Source organism: Rhinoraja longicauda, chromosome 22 (genome assembly GCF_053455715.1).
Source record: "Rhinoraja longicauda isolate Sanriku21f chromosome 22, sRhiLon1.1, whole genome shotgun sequence".
Taxonomy (NCBI): Eukaryota; Metazoa; Chordata; class Chondrichthyes; order Rajiformes; family Arhynchobatidae; genus Rhinoraja; species Rhinoraja longicauda.
The window spans coordinates 10,633,216-10,653,505 of NC_135974.1; the positions used below are offsets into that span (position 1 = coordinate 10,633,216).

The 20,290-nt window shown below is 41.8% G+C and overlaps 1 protein-coding gene across 1 annotated transcript in view; it reads left to right on the forward strand.

The window, feature by feature from the left end:
* LOC144604640 (protein phosphatase EYA2-like) overlaps positions 1-20,290 on the forward strand; it is a 135,227-nt gene that overhangs the window by 58,240 nt on the left and 56,697 nt on the right. Inside the window, exon 9 of the mRNA XM_078419275.1 lies at positions 899-982. Coding sequence (XP_078275401.1) covers positions 899-982 — 84 coding nt within the window. The remainder of the gene's footprint in view (positions 1-898; positions 983-20,290) is intronic.

Below are 20,290 nucleotides of genomic sequence, written 5' to 3' on the forward strand. Positions count from 1 at the left end.
TCTTACAGGTGTTTTGGGGATTGAATTCCTGGATTCTATCTGTTTACAATTAGGGCCACTGGTTCAAGGTGTCGGAATGAGTCAAATTCTATTTTTATGAAATCAGGTGGCAAGATTTTCTGGGAGTTTTATCAGTATTTTGGGCACAATATTCTGAGATTCCAATCATTTTTCTGTGGAAACTGAAATACAACAGCTTTTTAAAAAAAAGAAAGACACAAAATGGTGGAATAACTCAGCGGGTCAGCCAGCATCTCTGGAGAACATGGATAGGTGACGTTTCTGTTCGGGTTCCTTCTTCAGCCAATAACATTTGGATATTATTTTTGTGATGAACCTCAACTTTATTTATAACAATACCTTCGAGAATATCTCCATTCTATTTATTTTGGCATTAAAGACTAATTGACTAATTCATGTTCTAATTCAAGTACGCCTCTTTGGGGTGGTGGGGAGGGGGGGGAGGGTCACACAATTAGTTGCTGCTGATGTTATTTTTCTACAAATGCAACACCAACTGCAAGTGATCATTGCCAGATTCTGACACAATTTGAAACAAGCAAGGTGTCCATTCATAGAATAACAATATTCAGCTATAGACACAAAGTGCTGGAGTAACTCAGAGGGGCAGGCAGCGTCTCTGGAGAAAAAGGATGGGTGACGTTTCGAGTCAGGACCATTCTTCAGACAACAGCTTTTGTGCATTTAATACATGAAGAAGGGTCCCGGACCCGAAAAGTCACCCATCCTTTTTCTCCAGAGATGCTGCCTGACCCGCTGAGTTACCACAGCACCTTGTGTCTATCTTTGGTAATAAACCTGCATCTGCAGTTCTTTGTTTCAACAATATTTAGTGATTGCCCGGGCTAACCTCTTTTTTTGGTTCTTTTCTTTGCAGCGGGTATTTGTGTGGGATTTGGACGAGACCATCATTGTTTTCCATTCTTTACTCACGGGGACATATGCCACACGATATGGAAAGGTAGGAGCTTCACTCTAAACCCCTCAGAGGATAAAGAATGTGTGTGTGTATTTATTTACCAAGTGAATAGTAAAAGCCCCTTTTATGTGGTACACAGAGGCTCTAATTAACCCCTTGAGGACGAAGGTAACATTAAGTCAATTGACTGTGACAATGCCTTTGCACTTAAGTAGAAACCATTGCAAATTAACATTGTGTTGGCCTGTGCGTTTAACTTATTTTGCCCCCTAAGACTGAATCTTTGTAATTCAGAAGGCGACTACTTTTTAGCAAGGAATTATAATGGTAAAAAACCGAGCATCCAGAATAATGGGCCTCCCATCGCCATATGTGGAGAAAATAAAAAAATCAGGTGCTTGAAGACTCCCTTTTAAAATAGCATTAACATTCTAGCACGAGTTCTTGTGTTTTCATCAGCTCATTGTAAAGTTTTTAATGTTCATCTGGACCATATGGGAAAGTAGGTTTGTGAAGCAGAACCCAGACTGGTGTAGAGATGTGTTGTTTGTGTTGGCCATGCATCAAGGTGCGTGTAGATTGAAAGCATTTCAAAGGGTCATGGAGGATATCACAAATGTCCCATTGTATCCCACAGATGTATTCAAGAGAGAGTTAGATACAGCTCTTAGGACTAACGGAATCAAGGGATATGGGGAAAAGCAGTAACAGGGTACTGATTTTGGATGATCAGTTGTGATCATATTGAATGGCGGTGCAGGCACGAAGGGCCGAATGGCCTACTCCTGCACCTATTTTCTATATTTCTATGTTTCTATGCTTCTATGTCCCCTTCGATTTTGCAGATAATATGAAGATAGGTGGAGGGGCAGGTAGTGTAGAGAAAGCAGGCACTCTGCAGAAGGACTTGGACAGGTTGGGAGAGGGGGCTGAGAAGTGGCAGATGGAATACAGTAGCAAAGTGTGATGTCATGCATTTTGGTCGTAGGAATAAAGGCATAGACTATCAGATATCAGAGGTGCAAAGGGACTTGGGAGAACTGGTGCAGGATTACCAAGTTGAATCGATAGTGTGGAAGGTGAATGCAACGCTAGCAATTATTTCGAGAGGGCTAGAATACAAAAAGTGGGGTGTAATGCTGAGGCTTAATAAGGCACTGATCAGACCACATTTGGAGCAATTTTAGACCCCCATATCTGAGGAAGGATGTGCTGGCATTGGAGAGGGTCCAGAGGAAGTTTACGAGAATGATCCCAGGAATGATTGGGTTAACATATGATGTATATGGTTATTACACTATCTTTCACTAAACTCATTGGGCAGAGAAGGTCATAGAAATCAAACTTGTGTCTTTGTGCCAAGGTTTGACAGTTATAGAGTCATAGAACCACACAACAAGGAAACAGACCCTTCGGCCCATCTTGTCCATGCTGACCAAAATGTCCCATCAAAAACGAGTCCCATTTGCCTGTGTTACGTCCATATCCGTCTAAATCTTTTCTACCCCATGTTATTCAATATCTACCTCCTTATTCGCCTTGTTACCTCTGGGATATACTTTAAATGCTTTGATTAACTATTATATCATTCATAACATTTTTTTGATTTTGTGAAAAGAATATGATAAACACAAATCCTTACTTTACAAAGCAAAACACAAAGTGCTGGTGGATAAAGCAGGTCACGTAGCATCTGTGGAGGGAATGGACAGGCGATGTTTCCAGTTGGAGCCCTTCTTCAGACTGGAAAAGAGAGGTTGATGATTATTATTGTTACTTATTCACAAAATGCTGGAGTAACTCAGCAGGTCAGGCAGCATCTCAGGAGAGAAGGAATGGGTGATGTTTCGGGTCGAGACCCTTCTTCAGACTGATGTCAGGGGGGCGGGACAAAGGAAGGATATAGGTGGAGACAGGAAGATAGAGGGAGATCTGGGAAGGAGGAGGGGAAGAGAGGGACAGAGGAACCATCTAAAGTTGGAGAAGTCGATGTTCATACCACTGGGCTGCAAGCTGCCCAGGCGAAATATGAGGAGCTGTTCCTCCAATTGCCAGTGGGCCTCACTATGGCAATGGAGGAGGCCCATGACAGGAAGGTCAGACTGGGAGTGGGAGGGGGAGTTGAAGTGCTCGGCCACCGGGAGACCAGTTTGGCCAACACGGACCGAGCGCAGGTGTTGAGCGAAGCGATCGCCGAGCCTGCACTTGGTTTCGCCGATGCAAATAAGTTGACATCTGGAGCAGCGGATGCAATAGATGGGGTTGGAGGAGGTTACATTTTGTTATTATTGTTACATTTACCGAGATCCAATGAAAAGCTTTGCTTTACATGCTATCCAGTCAGAGCAGATAACGCACTGCATAAATACAATCACTTCAAACTCAAGTACAATAGATAGAGCAAAGGGGAAGATGCAGAGTGCAGAATATAGTTCTCAGCATTGTAGCGCAACAGTTCCACATAGTCCAATGTCCACAATGGGGTAGAGGTGATTTGGACAGTACCCTAGCTATGGAAGAGCGTTCAGAAGTCTGATAACACAAGAGAAAATGTTGTTCCTGAGTCTGGTGGTGGGATAAAGTGGATATAGGTGATGGTGAGATTGTTTGACAAATCGGAGAAGTAAGTGACAAAGACTGGCAATGAAAAGGAGACAAAAGGGTATCCAATAAGGTCAAAACAGGAGTGAAATGTAAAGCCAGAGGGAGAGACTTAGGTGGAAGAGGATGGGGTGGAGTGGGGGTGAGGGGGGGGGGGGAGAGAGTGGAAGGACCCTTCCTTACTTCATTATTTGCTCACTACAATTCTTAGAGATTCAGAGGTGGCAGAGATAAAGAAAATGTGAATGAAAAGGTGCTAACAGTGAAAGAACAAGCAAAGAGGAAACAAATAAAAACTTTGCTCTGTGTAATGCTTTTTATATACACAAGAATTACCCAGGTACATCAAAGCCGATGAAGCAAATAGGAATGGTTGTGACAATTTTTGCCAATAACAGTAAGACAAATGATCAGATAATGTTTTCCTGAAAGAGGTGTTGCACAATAATCATTGGGATGATGCTGTTCTTCAATCTGGAACATCCATCAGGTGATTTTGCCTTCTCATCGAAAAGTAGCCTTTCTGAGAATATAACTTTAACAGTGCAGCATGAATTCGATGTTGAGGTAGGTGCTAAAGACTGGGAAAAGCATGATAAGGAGACAGTGAAAGTGGAAAAAGCACAACAGCAAAATACAAGGTAGATAGATGAAACATGTTGCACACCTGTCCTGTTTTTCCCAACATTTGGTTAAAACTAAAGAAATGCATTCTTGCTGTGATTGTGGTAAGCCAAGGGTCAAGAGAATCAAGAGTGTTTTATTGTCATATGTTACAAAGTTTGGCCCATTGAGCGTGCACTGATCCCAGATCTTCTGTGATGGAGGGGCATGTGGTGGCTTTGCCTATAGATCCCATCTTTCACAATCCCTTCCCACATCAAGCCCCAACCACGACTTGACCATCACCCTCCGAGGACTTTGTTGGCAAACCCACAGAGTGTTTCATTCCAAAGTTGATGTATCTTCTTCATATGCTGTGGGTCCATCACCTTTGGAAAGATTCCACAAGAACTTCTGTAACTACTCTTCCATCACGAGGCCCTGAACTAATTGTTTTCCCTTGTAGCATTTCTAAAAGACCACCGTTCTCTGAACAATATTTGAGTTATTTTTCTCATAATCCCCCAATGCATTTCTTAATCAAATATGCAATGAGAGAAATTGGACGTTGTGGTGCATGGAATACATACACCATGCAGTGTTTATATTTCTCTGTGTCCAACTTAAACAGGACATCAATTTCCTCAGATATTCAAATGAACAACCTAATACCAAGTTAAGGAATCCCTTGGAAGTTCATTAGTGCCAATCAAAGCATGCAGAGAATCCACAGATCCTCAGCAGGATTATTGCTGCAGCATTGGATTTAGTTTTCTCCGACTGATAACATGACTCATGATGGTCCATTCCAAGCACCAGGTGTCTACCATAAGGCAGTCAGTCAATGCTTTATGAGTTCACTATGATGGAAAGAACTTGAAGATAAGGTGAGAGGGGTAAAATTTAGAAGATGTGCAGGGCAAATTAGTTTTACACAGAGAGTGGTGGGTGCCTAGAACATGCTGCCAGGTGTGGTGGAGGCAGATACCATAGTGGCATTTAAAAGAACTTCGGATAGGCAGGACATAGTGGCAGAGGTTAGTTTAGCCTGGCATCCTGCTTGGACTGGACATTTTGGGCTGAAAGAAGTGCTCCGTGCTGTATTCTAAGAAAACTGCACGGTGATGCAGCAGGTAGAACTATAGCCTTGCAGCGCCAGAGACCCAGGTTCGATCCTGACTTTGGATGCTGTCTGTGTGGAGTTTGCATGCTCATGCATGGGTTTTCTTCTGGAGCTCCGGTTTCCTCCCACATCCCAAAGATGTGTGGGTCTGCAGGTAAATTGGTAAAATTGCCAAAACTGTGCAGGGAGTGGATGAAAAGGTGGGATAACATAGAACTAGTGAAGACAGCGAGGACTCAGTGAGCCAAAGGACCTGTTTCCATGCTGTATCTCTAAACTACACTAAACAACTGACCTAAGAATCTGCTTGTGAAATAGGCCATCATGTTTCTGCCATTCGGCCATTATGTTTCTCGGACGCTATCTATAATAGCTCTAAGTTCTGGATTCAGAGCTCGTGCAGTCAAATGAGATCAAAAACTCCTTTTACTGCCCTGCAACCATCCCTGATCTGGGAATACTTGATCCTGGCACTGGTTGTAAACTCTCAACTTTGTTTAATTCCCTGCTTTTAATCAAAACATAGGTTTACGGCAGCTTTGCAGCTGAAAACATTAAGAGCACCTTTTTATTGTTACAGAAAAATTGATCTCTTGACACGGGAGTTATTATTTCAATATGAAAAGCCATTATGTTATTAACAATGCTGTAAGGGAAATCAAACTTTACAGCAATCCGGTCATTCCCCAGACAGGAATTTTCTGCAATATGTTTGGCAAAAAGGAAGTGGTGTCAGTAGGTCTATTTCACGTTGTTTGATGAGCAATTCTCTATTGGATCATGTAAAATAGCTTCTGAAAAAGAAGGGGAACAGGAGAATTATACTGTACAGAAGTTGCAATGAGAATAAGGGATTGGTGACATCATGACTGCATCCGCACACCATTCCCTGGAATAGTTCCGCTGCTGACTGTAAATTAATAACTGGAGGAGCTGGGAGTGGTGGGGAAGCCTTTAGTTGGGATATTGTCCTGGGTCAGGAGACAAGAACAGCAGGAGTCTGGCATAGGAAGTACTTTGAGGGATCTAAGTGGATGTGAACGGATATAGGCTGTGACCACTATTACATTAACTCTCTAGGCTACAGTACTTTGGGGGAAGTTGGATTTCCTTCTGAGGATCATGCGTTTTCAGAACTCAGTCTGTCCAGCAATACAGCTCTGACCAAATTCCAGGATAATCCTCAGGACCAACACTCTCTTTAAATTTAGTGCAGCCGGTGCGTTTATAAGTTCAAGGGGAAACTAATAAGAATCCATTGTGCTATAAATAATGTCAATTGAATGCAATGATGCACGTTGCCACTTTAAGAAAATGTTTCGGACAATTTCCTGAAGTCTTTGGCTACATTCTCTCAGGAAGAGGGAAGTAAAAAAATTGTTTGAAATCTACAGAGGGAATTCACGGCACAGAAGTGAATATTTAGTCAGCTCTTGAGCAATAAGGAATATAACAAGGCAGCAATCCGGATGGCATTGAAGACTAGCGAGCGGGTCGCTAGAGAACTGCTGGATAGCTATAAAGTGAGCGTTAGCATGTTCTGCAATGAGAATAGTGTTGTGCAACATGGAGGTATGTTAAGCACTGAAGGTCAGATGCAGGTGCATCTGACTTCTTGCTCGCCCCCGGGTCCTTTGTTCGTTCATTAAACTGACCTGCTGGACACAAATCACATCTGGCCCCTGAGCTTTATGCCGGCCACAGCTGCGGTGTAGTCAAACTTCAGTTAAAAAAAATTTGTTCAAATCCTTGCTTATTTCACTGCAATGTATTTTAAAATCAATTTGTTATTCTTTCCATTTTAAATGCGGTGTAGTGGTGCAACACTTTGCACTGTGCTGCAGTTGTGCCACGATGGGTGGCACAGTGGCGCGGCGGTAGAGTTGCTGCCTATTGGCGCCAGAGACCCGGGTTCGATCCTGTCTATGGGTGCACTCTATGTAGAATTTGTACATTCTCCCTGTGACCGCGTGGGTTTTCTCTGGGTGCTACGGTTTTCCCCACAATCCAAAGTTGTGCAGGTTTATAGGTTAATTGGCTTCTGTAAATTGCCCCTAGTGTGCAGAATAGAACATGTGTACAGGTGATCGGTGTGGAGTCGATGTTGGTCGGTGTAGCCTGTTTCTCTAAACTAAACGAAATTTATTTCTGCCATCTGTTTTAATTATTTATATCACTTTCAACTTCTTCAGTGGAGATACAAGGAACTGCAGATGCTAGTTTACAACAAAAAAAGCAAAATGCTTCGGTAACTCAGCTGGTCAGGCAGCATCTCTGGAGGACATTGTGCCGTTTTGGGATAGGTTTTGGCTTTAGATGACACAGGTTTGAAAGGATGTCAGGGTGGCGCAGTGGACAGAGCCTCTGTATGTATCATCATCAAAACTCTGATGATATGAGTCTGAAGAAGGGTCTCAACCCAAAACGTCACTACGTCCTCAGGAGATGATGCATGACCCGCTGAGTTACTCCAGCACTTTATGTTTTACTCAAGATTCCAGCATCTGGAGTTCCTTGAGCCTCTATCAAGACTCTCTGTCATTGGTTCCAACCCAAACCATGGTCAACACCTCTTTTTAGACCCTTCATTCCCAAACCTTCTACCACTTGCAGTCTCCTGGAAGAACCTACTTACATTGGGGAGGGTGCAGAGGAGGTTCACCATAATATTACATGGGATAGACATTTTGATTATGAGAAGGGATTGAATAGGCTTGGTTTGTGTCACTTGGAGCAGAGGAGGCTGGTGGGGGGGCAGAGGGAGGGTGGATGGGGTAGAGTACTCTGATAAAATGTACATTTTAAAGGACCTCATTATAATGGATTTTGGTTATAGCAGCGGACCTGCTGATAGCTGGAGGTGCTGCCTCCCCAACTTGCACAGCCCCCCAACTTGCACGCCCCCCCCAACTTGCATGGTCTCCCCAACTTGCACGCCCCCCCCCCCCCCCAACTTGCATGGTCTCCCCAGCCACTTGCAGCCCTGGCTGTCCCCATGCTGCCCCATCTCGCGCTGTTTCCAGGCCAGACATTCTGCCACCACCACCGACTACCCTTACTTGCACCTACAGACTGCGACCATTTACTCCACTGACCCTACCTCTCCCCCCCCCCCCCCCCCCCCCGGCCACCAGAACCGCCCACTTGCCTGGATTCCAGCCCCAGTTCTGGACCGAGAATCTGAAGTAGGGTCTCGACCCGAAACATCGCCTATCCATGTTCTCCAGAGATGTTGCCTGACCTGCTGAGTTACTCCAGCACTTTGTGTCCTTTTGTGTATTAACCAGCAACCGCAGTTGTTTGTATCTGCTACTAATACATTAATTACACCATACTCGGTTAGAGTGGACAATCAGCAATAATGGAAATTATTCCCCCCACCTATGGTCTATTATAACATGGTTTTACTGTATACAAAACTAAACTACGAGACGCATAGATAGGGTAGATGGTAAGAAACGTTATATCCTCATTGCAGAGATACCTTAGATCAAATGCCATGGGTTTAAGCTGAGGAACAAGAGCTTTAGAGGGGATCTGAGGAATTTTTTTTTCACCCAGGGATGAGGCTGGAATCTAACGAAGAAAAAACTAGATGGGTATAATCCACTAAAATGTGCTTCCCGACAGAATCGCAAGATTTCTCGATAGAGCCTTTGCAACACTACAATTCTCCTTTTTAGTACTCCCACAAGAGTTAAGATTTAAAGCATTGTAACATCTTGCTTGAATCTGTAGTTAGTACGAACAAGGATCAGTAAAAGGATGCCATGGAAGTTTGCAAGAGGGGTTCAGCGATCAGGAGATCAATGTTTGTTGAATACCTTGTGTTTCATACAGAGCCCCATGGTTTCCATTGTGTTATAAAAACAGCTCCATTTGAACCAGATTGGCTGGATTAGGTATTTCTTGGCCCAGCAGCAGCAATGGGCAACTTCAATAAATTCTGCTTCTTGTGAAACACAAAACCACTGTCCCAAGTTTGTTATTGAAGAACCAAAAGAAAAGCTACCAAAATCCCAAGACATAACACTCCTTTAAGGTTAAAATCAACAGGCTTCCCCTAAGGACTATTAGTTAAAAGGACCGTACAGATTCCATTCCTTTTACACGAGACTTGGCCCTGTCACCTTTGTGCTCCAACTTCTGAGAGATCTCCATTCTTTGGACAAACACTTTAGACAGAGTGCTTAACCGCATCTGTTTATTTTATTTTTCTAATGAGAAAACCTTCCAATTTCTGCCTGGCTCAGCTGTGTTTATTTACACTATGTTAGTCATGCGTGCTGTGCTCTCTGGGACATTAAAGAGCTGCAGATGCCTTAACTCCAATGCTGGCTTGGCTTCCAGGCAAAAGATGTGAAACAGAACCCACTAAACCCTTTAAACTAGTCTAGAAAACAAATAGAATATAATGTGCTCAGTAGACCATGGATTTTTAAAGTGCAGAATTTAATAAGGCATTTCTAATACGAGTCACAGACTTAACCCTTTTAGGTCACATGGTGAAGATGACATGAGAGGCATCCACAAAAACACTCTGAACCGAGAGAAGAATGTTTATTTAAACAGATTGCTAACATTGTTCTTAAATTTGCCCTTTTTTTCATTAAGTATAGCCACTTGTGCAAAAGGGTGGAGCACATCTTAAACAATAAAAATCCAGTGGAATAGAGGAGTAGGGAGATTTATTGCTCCGTATATCCAGTTTCCTAAAATTAGGAAAGTCGTAAAAGGAACAAATGGAACTCTGATTTCAAGCTTGAGATATAAAAACAAGGAATTGGTGGTGTATTTCCGCAAGCCTGGCTTGACAATAATTAAATTATTCTGGAAAGGTATTGGAGCTTCAGTGAGGGTGGAAAAACTAATTTTACAGAATATCTGAAAGCTTGCTATCGATATTCACAAAATGTTGGAGTAACTCAGCGGGACAGGCAGCATCTCTGGAGAGAAGGAATGGGTGATGTTTTGGGTCAAAACCCTTCTCATAATGTTGGTTTATTTTTGCCAAGTGTACTGAGGTAAAGTGAAAAGCCTTGTTTCCGTGCTATCCAGTCAAATATTACCACTATCAAATCATACTACTGTGACTAATATCAAGCTGTATACAGGTAGTGCACAGAAAAAAATACCAGAGTGCAGAATATAGTATTACCACATGATAGTGTTACAACTGCAGAGAAACTGCAGATAAAATAATGTTTAAGTAATGGGGTAAGTTGGGAAATCAGAACTAGAGCCATATCTTATGAGATGGCCATTCAGTAGTCTGATATCAGTGGAGAAGGTTGTTCCTGAATCTGGAATCTGAAATGTCATAATATAGTTAGAAATTGAATTAGTAGAATTGTTTCTGCAGCATTGAGGAATAAAGAGTATGAGAAGTGGTGTAAAATTATAAAACGTTTTATCAGAGTAAACAGTGAAAGATTATTTCCTCTTGTCTGGAAAGAGGGATGTAATTTTAGAATTCTGGAGCACATTCACATTTTTTTGCATAAAGGGTTATTAATCTGGAATGTGTAAGAAGGAACTGCAGATGCTGGTTTAAACTGAAGATAGACACAAAAAGCTGGAGTAACTCAGCTGGACAGGCAGCATCTCTGGAGAGAAGGAATGGGTGACGTTTCGGGTCGAGACCCTTAATCTGGAATTAATCCACACAAAAATCTATTGAACCCGAGTCAGACTCGAAGATGGATTTTGATAAATACTCAAAGAAAATAATTATAATTCCAGTGCATCTGAATGGTTGCTTTAGTTTGGCTATGTAGCAGAGTCCTAATGACCTTTTCTGCCTAGACAACAAGGATATCTATGCTGAAGAGTAGTCAGACCGATGGAGTGCTCTGAGGCCATAGTTCAGTGGGCACAGACTCAGTGGGCTGAAGGGGCTGTTTTCATGCTGTAAACTGAATAGCAAATTATATATTAATCCAGATTATCAGTCATAAATTATTGAAGCTAAAAACGTTGCTTTGTACTCCAGGTTACATTGACATGATGATGGATTGAGCATTTATTTCTTGTCCATCATTGTACATTATACCGCCTTCCATTGGACTGACTGTCATATAATCTAACATATCTGCCCACTGTCGGCACAACACGTACTGTGACAACTGTAAACCCCTTCATATTATCATTAACCCCCCTTGCTTTTGAAGATATCAGAAAAAAGAAGGAAATTCTAAAGGGATATTCTGTGCTTCATTAGATCACTCCCACACTGTTACCAATTTACCAAACATTCTTTACCCCCTCAGAACTGTTACTCAATTCCCAATGTGCTGCAGTCTTGATTGTTTCCCATCATTTAGCTGCATTTTTCTTTAATGGGAATTAATCCACACAATTGTTCTATTGTGACTACTCTGGTGTTAAAAGTAAGTGTGCAGAGTGAATCTTCAAATTTATATCGGTATTTACAGCATCTGTTTCCTATGCTTAACTATATGTAGTATTACTATTTTATCTAGGAATCTACATGCACAGGTTGTGATGTGTTAGTTTATACTCAAAAAGAGTTTGAAACTTGAGTTTAGTTTAGAGATACAGCGTGGAAATGGGTCCTTCGGCCCACCAAGTCAGTGCTGACCAGCAATCACCCGTACACTAGTTCTATCCTACACACTGGGGAAATTTTACAGAAGCCAATTAACGTACAAATCTGTATGTTTTTGGAGTGTGGGAGGAAACAGAAGCACCTGGAGAAAACCCACGTGATCACAGGGAGAACGTACAAACTCCATATAGACAACACGTAGCCAGGATCGAACCCGAGTCCCTGGCATTGTAAGACAGCAACTCTGCCACTGTGCCTCCACCCCTTGTGGCACAACCGTGGCACAGTGCAAACTGCTGAGCTTCTTGGAAATCTGAAACACAAAACAGAAACGTCAGCTGGTCAGGCAGCAGCTGTGGAGAGAAATAAATAAAACTAATGTCCCTGTCTAAGGATCAGCAATCAAATGGAAGTCATAGAGAATCATCCAGCGATTTGGCTATTTAATTGAGAGAAAATGAAGATTCAATGAAGATTCATGAAGATTAAAAGTGGCAGGTGAAAGAAACGAGTAAACTCCACTGCAAAACCTCCTCAAGAGATGCCTACTTTTAAGAAGTTCTCCTTCTCTCTCTGATGGAAGTTCTGCAACACCCTCTCTCACTGGTCCCCTCACTGATTGTGATTCTTCCTCATCTTTCCATACTTCTAGTTTCCCTCTCAGTCTGAAGATGGGTTTCTACCCAAACTCACGGTCTGAAGAAGGGTTTCTACCCAAAACGGCACCTGTTCCTTTTCTCCAGAGATGCAACCTGAGTTACTCCAGCATTTTGTGTCTATCTTTAAGGGTATGTTGAAATGGACGAGAGGAATGATTGAAGAAAGGTTGGCAAAGAAAATGAGGATTGTGAGACAAAAGGGGGGTGTTTTAAAACAACAATGAGTTTCCTTGAAAATAATTGTTGGCCACTTCAAACATTTGTCCATCAGGTAAAGGAAAAACTCTGCCTGATGGGCAAATGTGGGTTTAAGGAATAGAGTAAACAAAAGAGTAAACTAAACTTAATAAAGTAAACTTCACATTGCCATAAAAGACTGGTTAGTTATTTAGAATTTAGTAGCTTAGATTCCAGGCAGAACGTCGAATAGACTGGTAATTAACAATAGGACTTTTTATTTCTTGACTGTAGGCCTGGGTAGGGATATGGTGTAAGTGTATTTCCTAACCTGGTCTGCTTTCCAGCTACCTTTGAAACAGAACATGGCACTAATGTTCTTGGGATCCTATGTAGCCTTCACAACTCTGTGTAGGAGTAGCTTTCTATAAAGCCTTTGACCTAAATCAAGTAGCTGATAAAGCTATTGAGCCAAATTGTAAAATTGTGCACTGCTGTATATTTACTTAATTGTAACAGATGTGTCCAAGTGCATTTAATGAGTGCAGAATATTATAACAAGGATAGCTGGTATTTTTTGAGATATGCCGTACTGAAACAATTAGAGCTGATTTATTGGGTATTGAAAGTTTACAAAATTTATTTTACTTCTCTGCCATCTGCATCACTTTAGTAAAAAAAAAATTTTAATTATTAAATAAACTGCAGATCATATATTGTGATGGACAACTACCTGGCACTGCGTTTGGAACAATAATTTAAATCATCAGTTCTACTGCCAACGTAAACTGTCAAAGCCTGACTCTCAGGAAGAAGCAGTGTCCAATCACAGGAAGTAATATCGCCAATAACTGGAAATAATACATTGTTAAACAAACATCGACAGGAAGGGGATTTAGGTGTGCTAGATGAAACATAAAAGTTCCATATGATCTTCAAACACATTCCACAAAAGGTTGAACTTTATGACTCAAAGTCGGAAAATTGAGAACCAGAGGACATTGGTTTAAGGTGAGGGGAGGGGGGAGATTTAATAGGAACCTGAGCACCAACTTTTTTACACAAAGGGCAGTGGGTGTAAGGAACAAGGTACCGGAGGAGGTTGTTGAGGCAGGCACTATCACAATGTTTAAGAAACATTTAAACAGGTACATGGATAGGATCGGTTTAAAGGGATATGGGCCAAACGTAGACAGGTGGGTTTAGTGTAGATGGGGCATGTTGGTCAGCATGGCCAAGTTGGGCTGAAGGGCCTGTTTCCACACTGTATGATACTAAGACTCCATGACAGAGCAAAAATAATGATTAGTGAAATACTCAGAATGATTAAGAAGAAATGTTTGCCCTTCTAACTCAAGAATGGTGAGGACAAATTTGACCACTGTGCCAGCTCAAATCAAATTAGGGCAAGATGCCAATCCTCTTCAACCTAAGCATATCATTATTGTGTCTAGTTTGCCATTGAAACTAGAACCTCTCCTGTTGTTTCTAAGCAGATTCACTCATATATTTTTACCTATCACTACCATCTTTTAACTCTGTTCAATAGTATTCCACTGTAGGGATCTACAGCTTGGGGCTGTTATCACCCCCTAAAATAATAAGGAACATGGGAATAGGTACAAGAACTTAACTTCTCAAAACTATTTTATTTTTCAAAGAGGCCTTAGCTCAATGGTTCAATGGTTCTGTATTGTCACCTATGTACCGCACAGTGAAACTTTTTGCACAACCCACATATGCAGAGTTGCCATATATTGGCGCCATTTACAAAGAAAAGTCCAAAGCCCAGTCCTGAGCTATGATCAAACTCCACATACACACCACTGCCCTTCTCCCATTTTATCTCTTATTGATAAAAGACCATCAATTTCAAATTTAAGATTCACAGTTTGTCAGTAACAATGGGCATTGTAGACGAAAATTCTAATCTACCCATAGTCTCATCATTTAGAAATATTTCCGAATGTCACTTCCAAATCTCCCAATCGATCAATGACTGGTTTCCACAGTGCCTGCCAACATTCATTCTCCCAGCCCCAATGTCCCTTTTGGTCTGTGGCCACTGGCCTATGATCTCAGCCTCTTGAGAGAAGCACTGAACAAGGTGTAGAAACAAGGAACTTCAGATGTTTGTTTACAAAGAAAGACACAAAGTGCTGGAGTAACTCAACGGGTCAGGCAGGGGTTTGAGTTATAAGAAAATGCTGGATTGACTGTGGCTCTTTCCCTTATATGTATATGTGGTCCTTAGTTCTGAATCCTCAAACAAATGGAAACATTATCTCAATATTCTCTCCATCAAACTCTTTGTGGAACTGGATCTTCCAATGGCAGACGTACACCTGGGTACATTCTCCCAACGGGCACTTTATTTGTTGTGGATTGGTGAAGCCCTGGGTTTATCTGATCATAAATAGCTGGCTCCACCCATGAACAGTCTCTACAGCCAAGAAGATCCAACCCTGGGGCATTTCCACCGCAAAACCTGGAGATATACACACCTACAGTGTATTTGGTAAACTACCCCAGGCTATCAGGAGTCTGATCGAATATGGAAATGTCAAAGACTAGAAGACTCAGGTGACAGGGGCAAATTTCAAAAGAGATGTGCGATGCAAGTTTTTTTTACACAGAGAGTGGTGGGTGCAAAAAAACACACTGCTGGGGGTGGTGGTGGATATGTAGTGGCATTAAAGATGCTTTTGGATAGGCACATGCATTTGCAGCAAATTTGGATCATGTGCAGTCAGAGGAGATTAGTTTAACTTGGCTTCATGTTCAGCACAGGCATGGTGGGCCAAAGTGTTTGTTCCTGTGCTATACTGTTCTATGTTCTATGTATTATAACTTTTTGATCTTCCTTGAACTCAAGATTAAATCCTGTAGAGTAGAATACAATACAATACAATATAATACAATATATCTTTATTGTCATTGTACAGGGGTACAACGAGATTGGGAATGTGCCTCCCATACGATCCAATAATTTAATTAATTTAAACAACAACAACCCAACGAAACAAATTGTAACAGTTTTAAGACAGAATAAAGTGCAAGTAGATCTGTGCCGGATCACTGTGCGTTTTGACCATCCGGCTCAGCAGGACCGGTTCATAGCAGCTATGGCCCTGGGGATGAAGCTGTTCCTGAGTCTGGAGGTGCGGGCGTAGAAGGCCTTGTATCGTCTGCCCGATGGAAGGAGTTCGAACAGACTGTTGCAGGGGTGTGAAGAGTCTTTGTGGATGCTGGTGGCTTTTCTGAGGCATCGTGTGTTGTAGAAGTGCAATGGGTTCCATCACCAGCCTGTGCTGAATAAATTGGGATTGGGAGCTGTTAGTGGTCACAGTACTGCTTGGATTATGGAGGGGAAGAAGTAGTCTAGATTTCTCTCACTGACCTCTGGCCACTGGCTCAGACCTTTTAGGAGAAAACATGCAATCATTTCCACAATGGGGTGGCACAGTGGTTGAGTTGCAGCCTTACGGCGCCAGAGACTCGGGTTCGATTCTGACTATGGGTGCTGTGTGTATGGAGTTTCTATATTCTCCCTGTGACCGTGTGGGTTTTCTCCAGTGCTCTGGTTTCCTCCCACACTCCAAAGATGTGCGTGTTTGTAGGTTAATTGGCTTCGGTAAATTGTACAATTGTTCCTACTGTGTGTAGGTTAGTCTACAGGGTGACCGCTGGCTGCTGCAGACTCGGTGGGCCGAAGGGCCTGTTTCCGCACTGAATCTCTAAAGTCTAAAGTCTAAGGGATGCTGGGAAGTGCTACAATTAATCTAGAATCTGGAACTCTCCCTTTATCCAAGTGTCCAGAATGAGATCAAGAACCCAGAGGCCACAAAGAAGGATCTGGAATCTGGATCCTTGTAACCATACTTATTTGACCCAAATACATGCATCATGCCACTTCCACAGACTGGGTGTATCAACTCAAGACAGTACGGTCTGGATCACCAAACCAAGGTGTCATTCCCTAACACAAGGGCACAACTTAGGACTCTGCTGAATCAATGGGACACCATTCAGGAGATAGTACACTCACCTGTCTGCCTGCCTTCCAATTAAGCCCGGTAAGTGCTGACAATTAATGCCTTGAAAGCATGTCAACATTTACCTCATTAATTGTTGGCACTTACAGGGTATAATTGGAAGGCAGGCAGGCAGGCAGACAGGTTAGTGTACTATCTCCTGAATGGTGTCCCATTGATTCAGTGAAAGGCTGGGCTTATAATTTTTACCATTGCCGTCAGATCACCAAGTCTATATATGTTTTTGATCGTGATAACCTCTCTCTTTTGGTATCGTTCTCATAAACCATGTTGCAGAATCTGCATCTTGACACGTTTCGAAGTGTGGAAATGAGGACTGTACACAGCAGAAATGGAAGTGTTTGTAGATTGTTCAGAACCAGAATCATAGTTGTCCTTCATCATTCTCCACAGTGCAGCGTCTATGCCACACAGTTCTCACAAGTTCACATCGCGGTGACATTGTTCGACTCCACTGACTAATTACAGTTTTCATAAACACAGGCCACTAAACCACAAGAATCTCAGCACGACTAAACCTCTGCACTTTTCTCTTCACACCTTTTAATTAAATGAGAATGCATTCAAGGCTTTGAATAGCTTCGAAGCGCCGGCTATAGAAAACCAAAACAATTTGCAAGCTTGGGAACCTTTTATTTATTATGAATGTGGGGAGCAAACGGGAATCGGCCACATCCTCCAACGTGTTCTTGTATAATAAGCGTTGCTTTGCCTATCACACATCGAATGACGTGGATTGAGAACTTGGCACTTTATGAGGTTTTGTGATAGTCACACAGTGAACAATAGGCTCATTGGTTTATCTGATGATGTTTTGAATTCCCAAGACCGGTTGTTGCCATGTCATTCGGTCAAATTTATGGCAGCTGAACAGTTGATGCATATTTCAGTCCAATATGAACTGACATGCTGCCAAACACCAAATTCCTCCAAGCATTTCCTCTGTAACTGTTGAGCAAGTCCTTTCTAAGTGTAACCGAGTACATACAGAGGGGAAAATATCATTCTTTTTTGGCAACCACATGAATAACTGCCAAGCCCTGCACATTAATGATCTCACCTGCAAGCACTGACATTAAATCAGTGAGGTCAGACCACCAAATTAGAAACATTGATTTACAGCAAATATACTAATTGTCTTTTAAAAAAAAGACTGTTTGTAATAACAATATGTAACTTGACTGACCAATATGCAGAAAAGCAATAAGTAAATTATTTTAATGTCTCACATCACTAATCATAAATGGTTCTTTTGAAGAATCAACTCAAAGAGAAATAATATTATTACAACTTACGAAAATACCACATTTATAGATGTTTCAAAAGCAATCTTAACATTGATGTCAGAATGTTCATTTTACGAGTCCATGAATGTTGAATTCTCAGTTGGGAAGCCTAAATTCCTGCTGAAGTTTCAGCAAACATTTGTGTTCAGGCATCGGCTGACATATAACACTTGCCAGACAATGATCATCTTAAACTAAAGAGAATCTTACTACTTATGCTTGACTTTCAATAACATTACCATTACTAAATTCTCTTTCATTAGCATCCTGGGGGTCATTATTGACCAGAAACTCCAATGGGCCAGGTCTCTATCCTATGGTTACAAGAGTAGGTTGGAGGCTGGATATATCTTGCAGAGTGTGACTCACCTCCAATGCCAAAATCTTTCCACCATCTACAAAGCATTATTCAGCCTGTAATGGAATACCCTCCGTGTTCTTTGATGAATGCAGCTCCCTAAACACTCAAGAAGGTCGATGACATTGAGGTCAAAACAGCTCACCTGACATCCAAAACATTAGTTCCCTCAACCACTGGCGCACATTGGCTGCAGTGTAAACCATCCACAAAGTGCACTTCAGTTACTCGTCTAGCTGTCCCGATAGCACCTCCCAAAGCAACGACCTTTAGCATCCAGAAAGACCAAGGCTTCAGCTGCATGCAGATATCACCACGCAAGGGTTCATCTCCAAGTCACACACCAGCCTGACTTGCCATTCCATCATTGTTGCCGGATATAAATTCCAAGACAACCTACTCAATATCAATATCGGAGCATCTTCTCCAGAACCATGGCAGCAGTCCAAGAAGGCTGCTCACCAACTCCTACACAAGGTCAATAAACGCTGACCCTGCCAGTGGCCACCAGATCAAACAAAAGTCATTTCTCATTCAGATCAAGTCAAGAGTCAAAAGAGTTTGATTGTCTTATGTACCAACAATGGAACAATAAAATTCTTACTTGCAGAGGCAAGTAATGGAAGCACAGTGGCGCATCGGTAGATTTGCTTCCTGACAGTGCCAAAGACCCGCGACCAATCCTGACTAAGGGTGCTATGTATGGAACTTGTACATTCTCCCTATGACTGCATAGGTTTTCTCCAGATGCTCCAGTTTCCTCCCAAGACATGCGAGTTTGTAGGTGAATTGGCCTCTGTAAATTGTCCCTAGTAGGATAGAACTGGTGTATGGATGGTCGTTGGATGGCACAGACTAGTTGGGCCAGAGCCAATTTCCATACCATATCTCTAACACTAAAACTAAAACTAAGCTGATAACAGGTCTATAAAAACAATGCACAAAGAAACTATATAATAAACAAAAAATCAATAAATAACCAATCAATACATTAATGGCGTTAGCTTAATGTAATAAACGCCAGGATATAATGAAATTCCTTGTTCACATGAAGCTCACAGAGTAAACAGTATACATACCATACATACCATATTCCGTCAGGATAGTTTGTCTGTTTGTTTCTATGTTAATTGTTTTGTAAAGCGCTTTGAGCATGTGATAAGGCGCTATATAAAATAAATGGATTATTATTATTATTATTAATGATAAATACAACTCTAACTACTGACAAGTGCAGAACAGCAGAATGGTGCAGGATTATAGTGCAGAAAAAATATTAAAGTACAATTATGGAATAAGTATATGAGATAGAGCTAAGAGTAAGTGCACATGACAGCTCCTCCAGGAAGGGGGTGTGGAAGTGGTGTTTGGTTCAGGAGTCTGATATCAATGGGGAAGGAGCTGTTCTTAAGTCTAAGCGTTCGAGGAAAATTCAGCTTCTGCATCTTCTGGAAGGTGGAAGAAAGAAAAGCGAAGCGCCGTGAATTGAGAGAATAGAAGGGAATATGGCAAAGAAAATATAATTAATTTAGTTAAATACAGCCAGTTTGTAAAGCTTGACAACATGAAGCAAATAGAATTTTACTTAGAAGCAATTATATTGGTGACTGTCATCTAAAAAAAATCAGACAATTTTATTAATTTTCATAAATGTTTCTCTTCGGCATCAAAATTTCAACGGATTTTGGTCCAGCCAACACTCACCAGATCAAGTGGGTAATGTCGCTTAACACCACTCAATCCTTTGTAACCTTCCTTTGTAAATACGAAGATGAGCCACCTGACACCACAGGTCAGAGCGTTCATTTCAACAGTGACCCATAACCAGGGAGTGGTTTCCCATGTCTCGAAAGCTTCCAAGCCATCAGCACAAAGTCAGCATCTTTCTGGCACCAGCAGCCTCTTGGAAACAAATGTTGG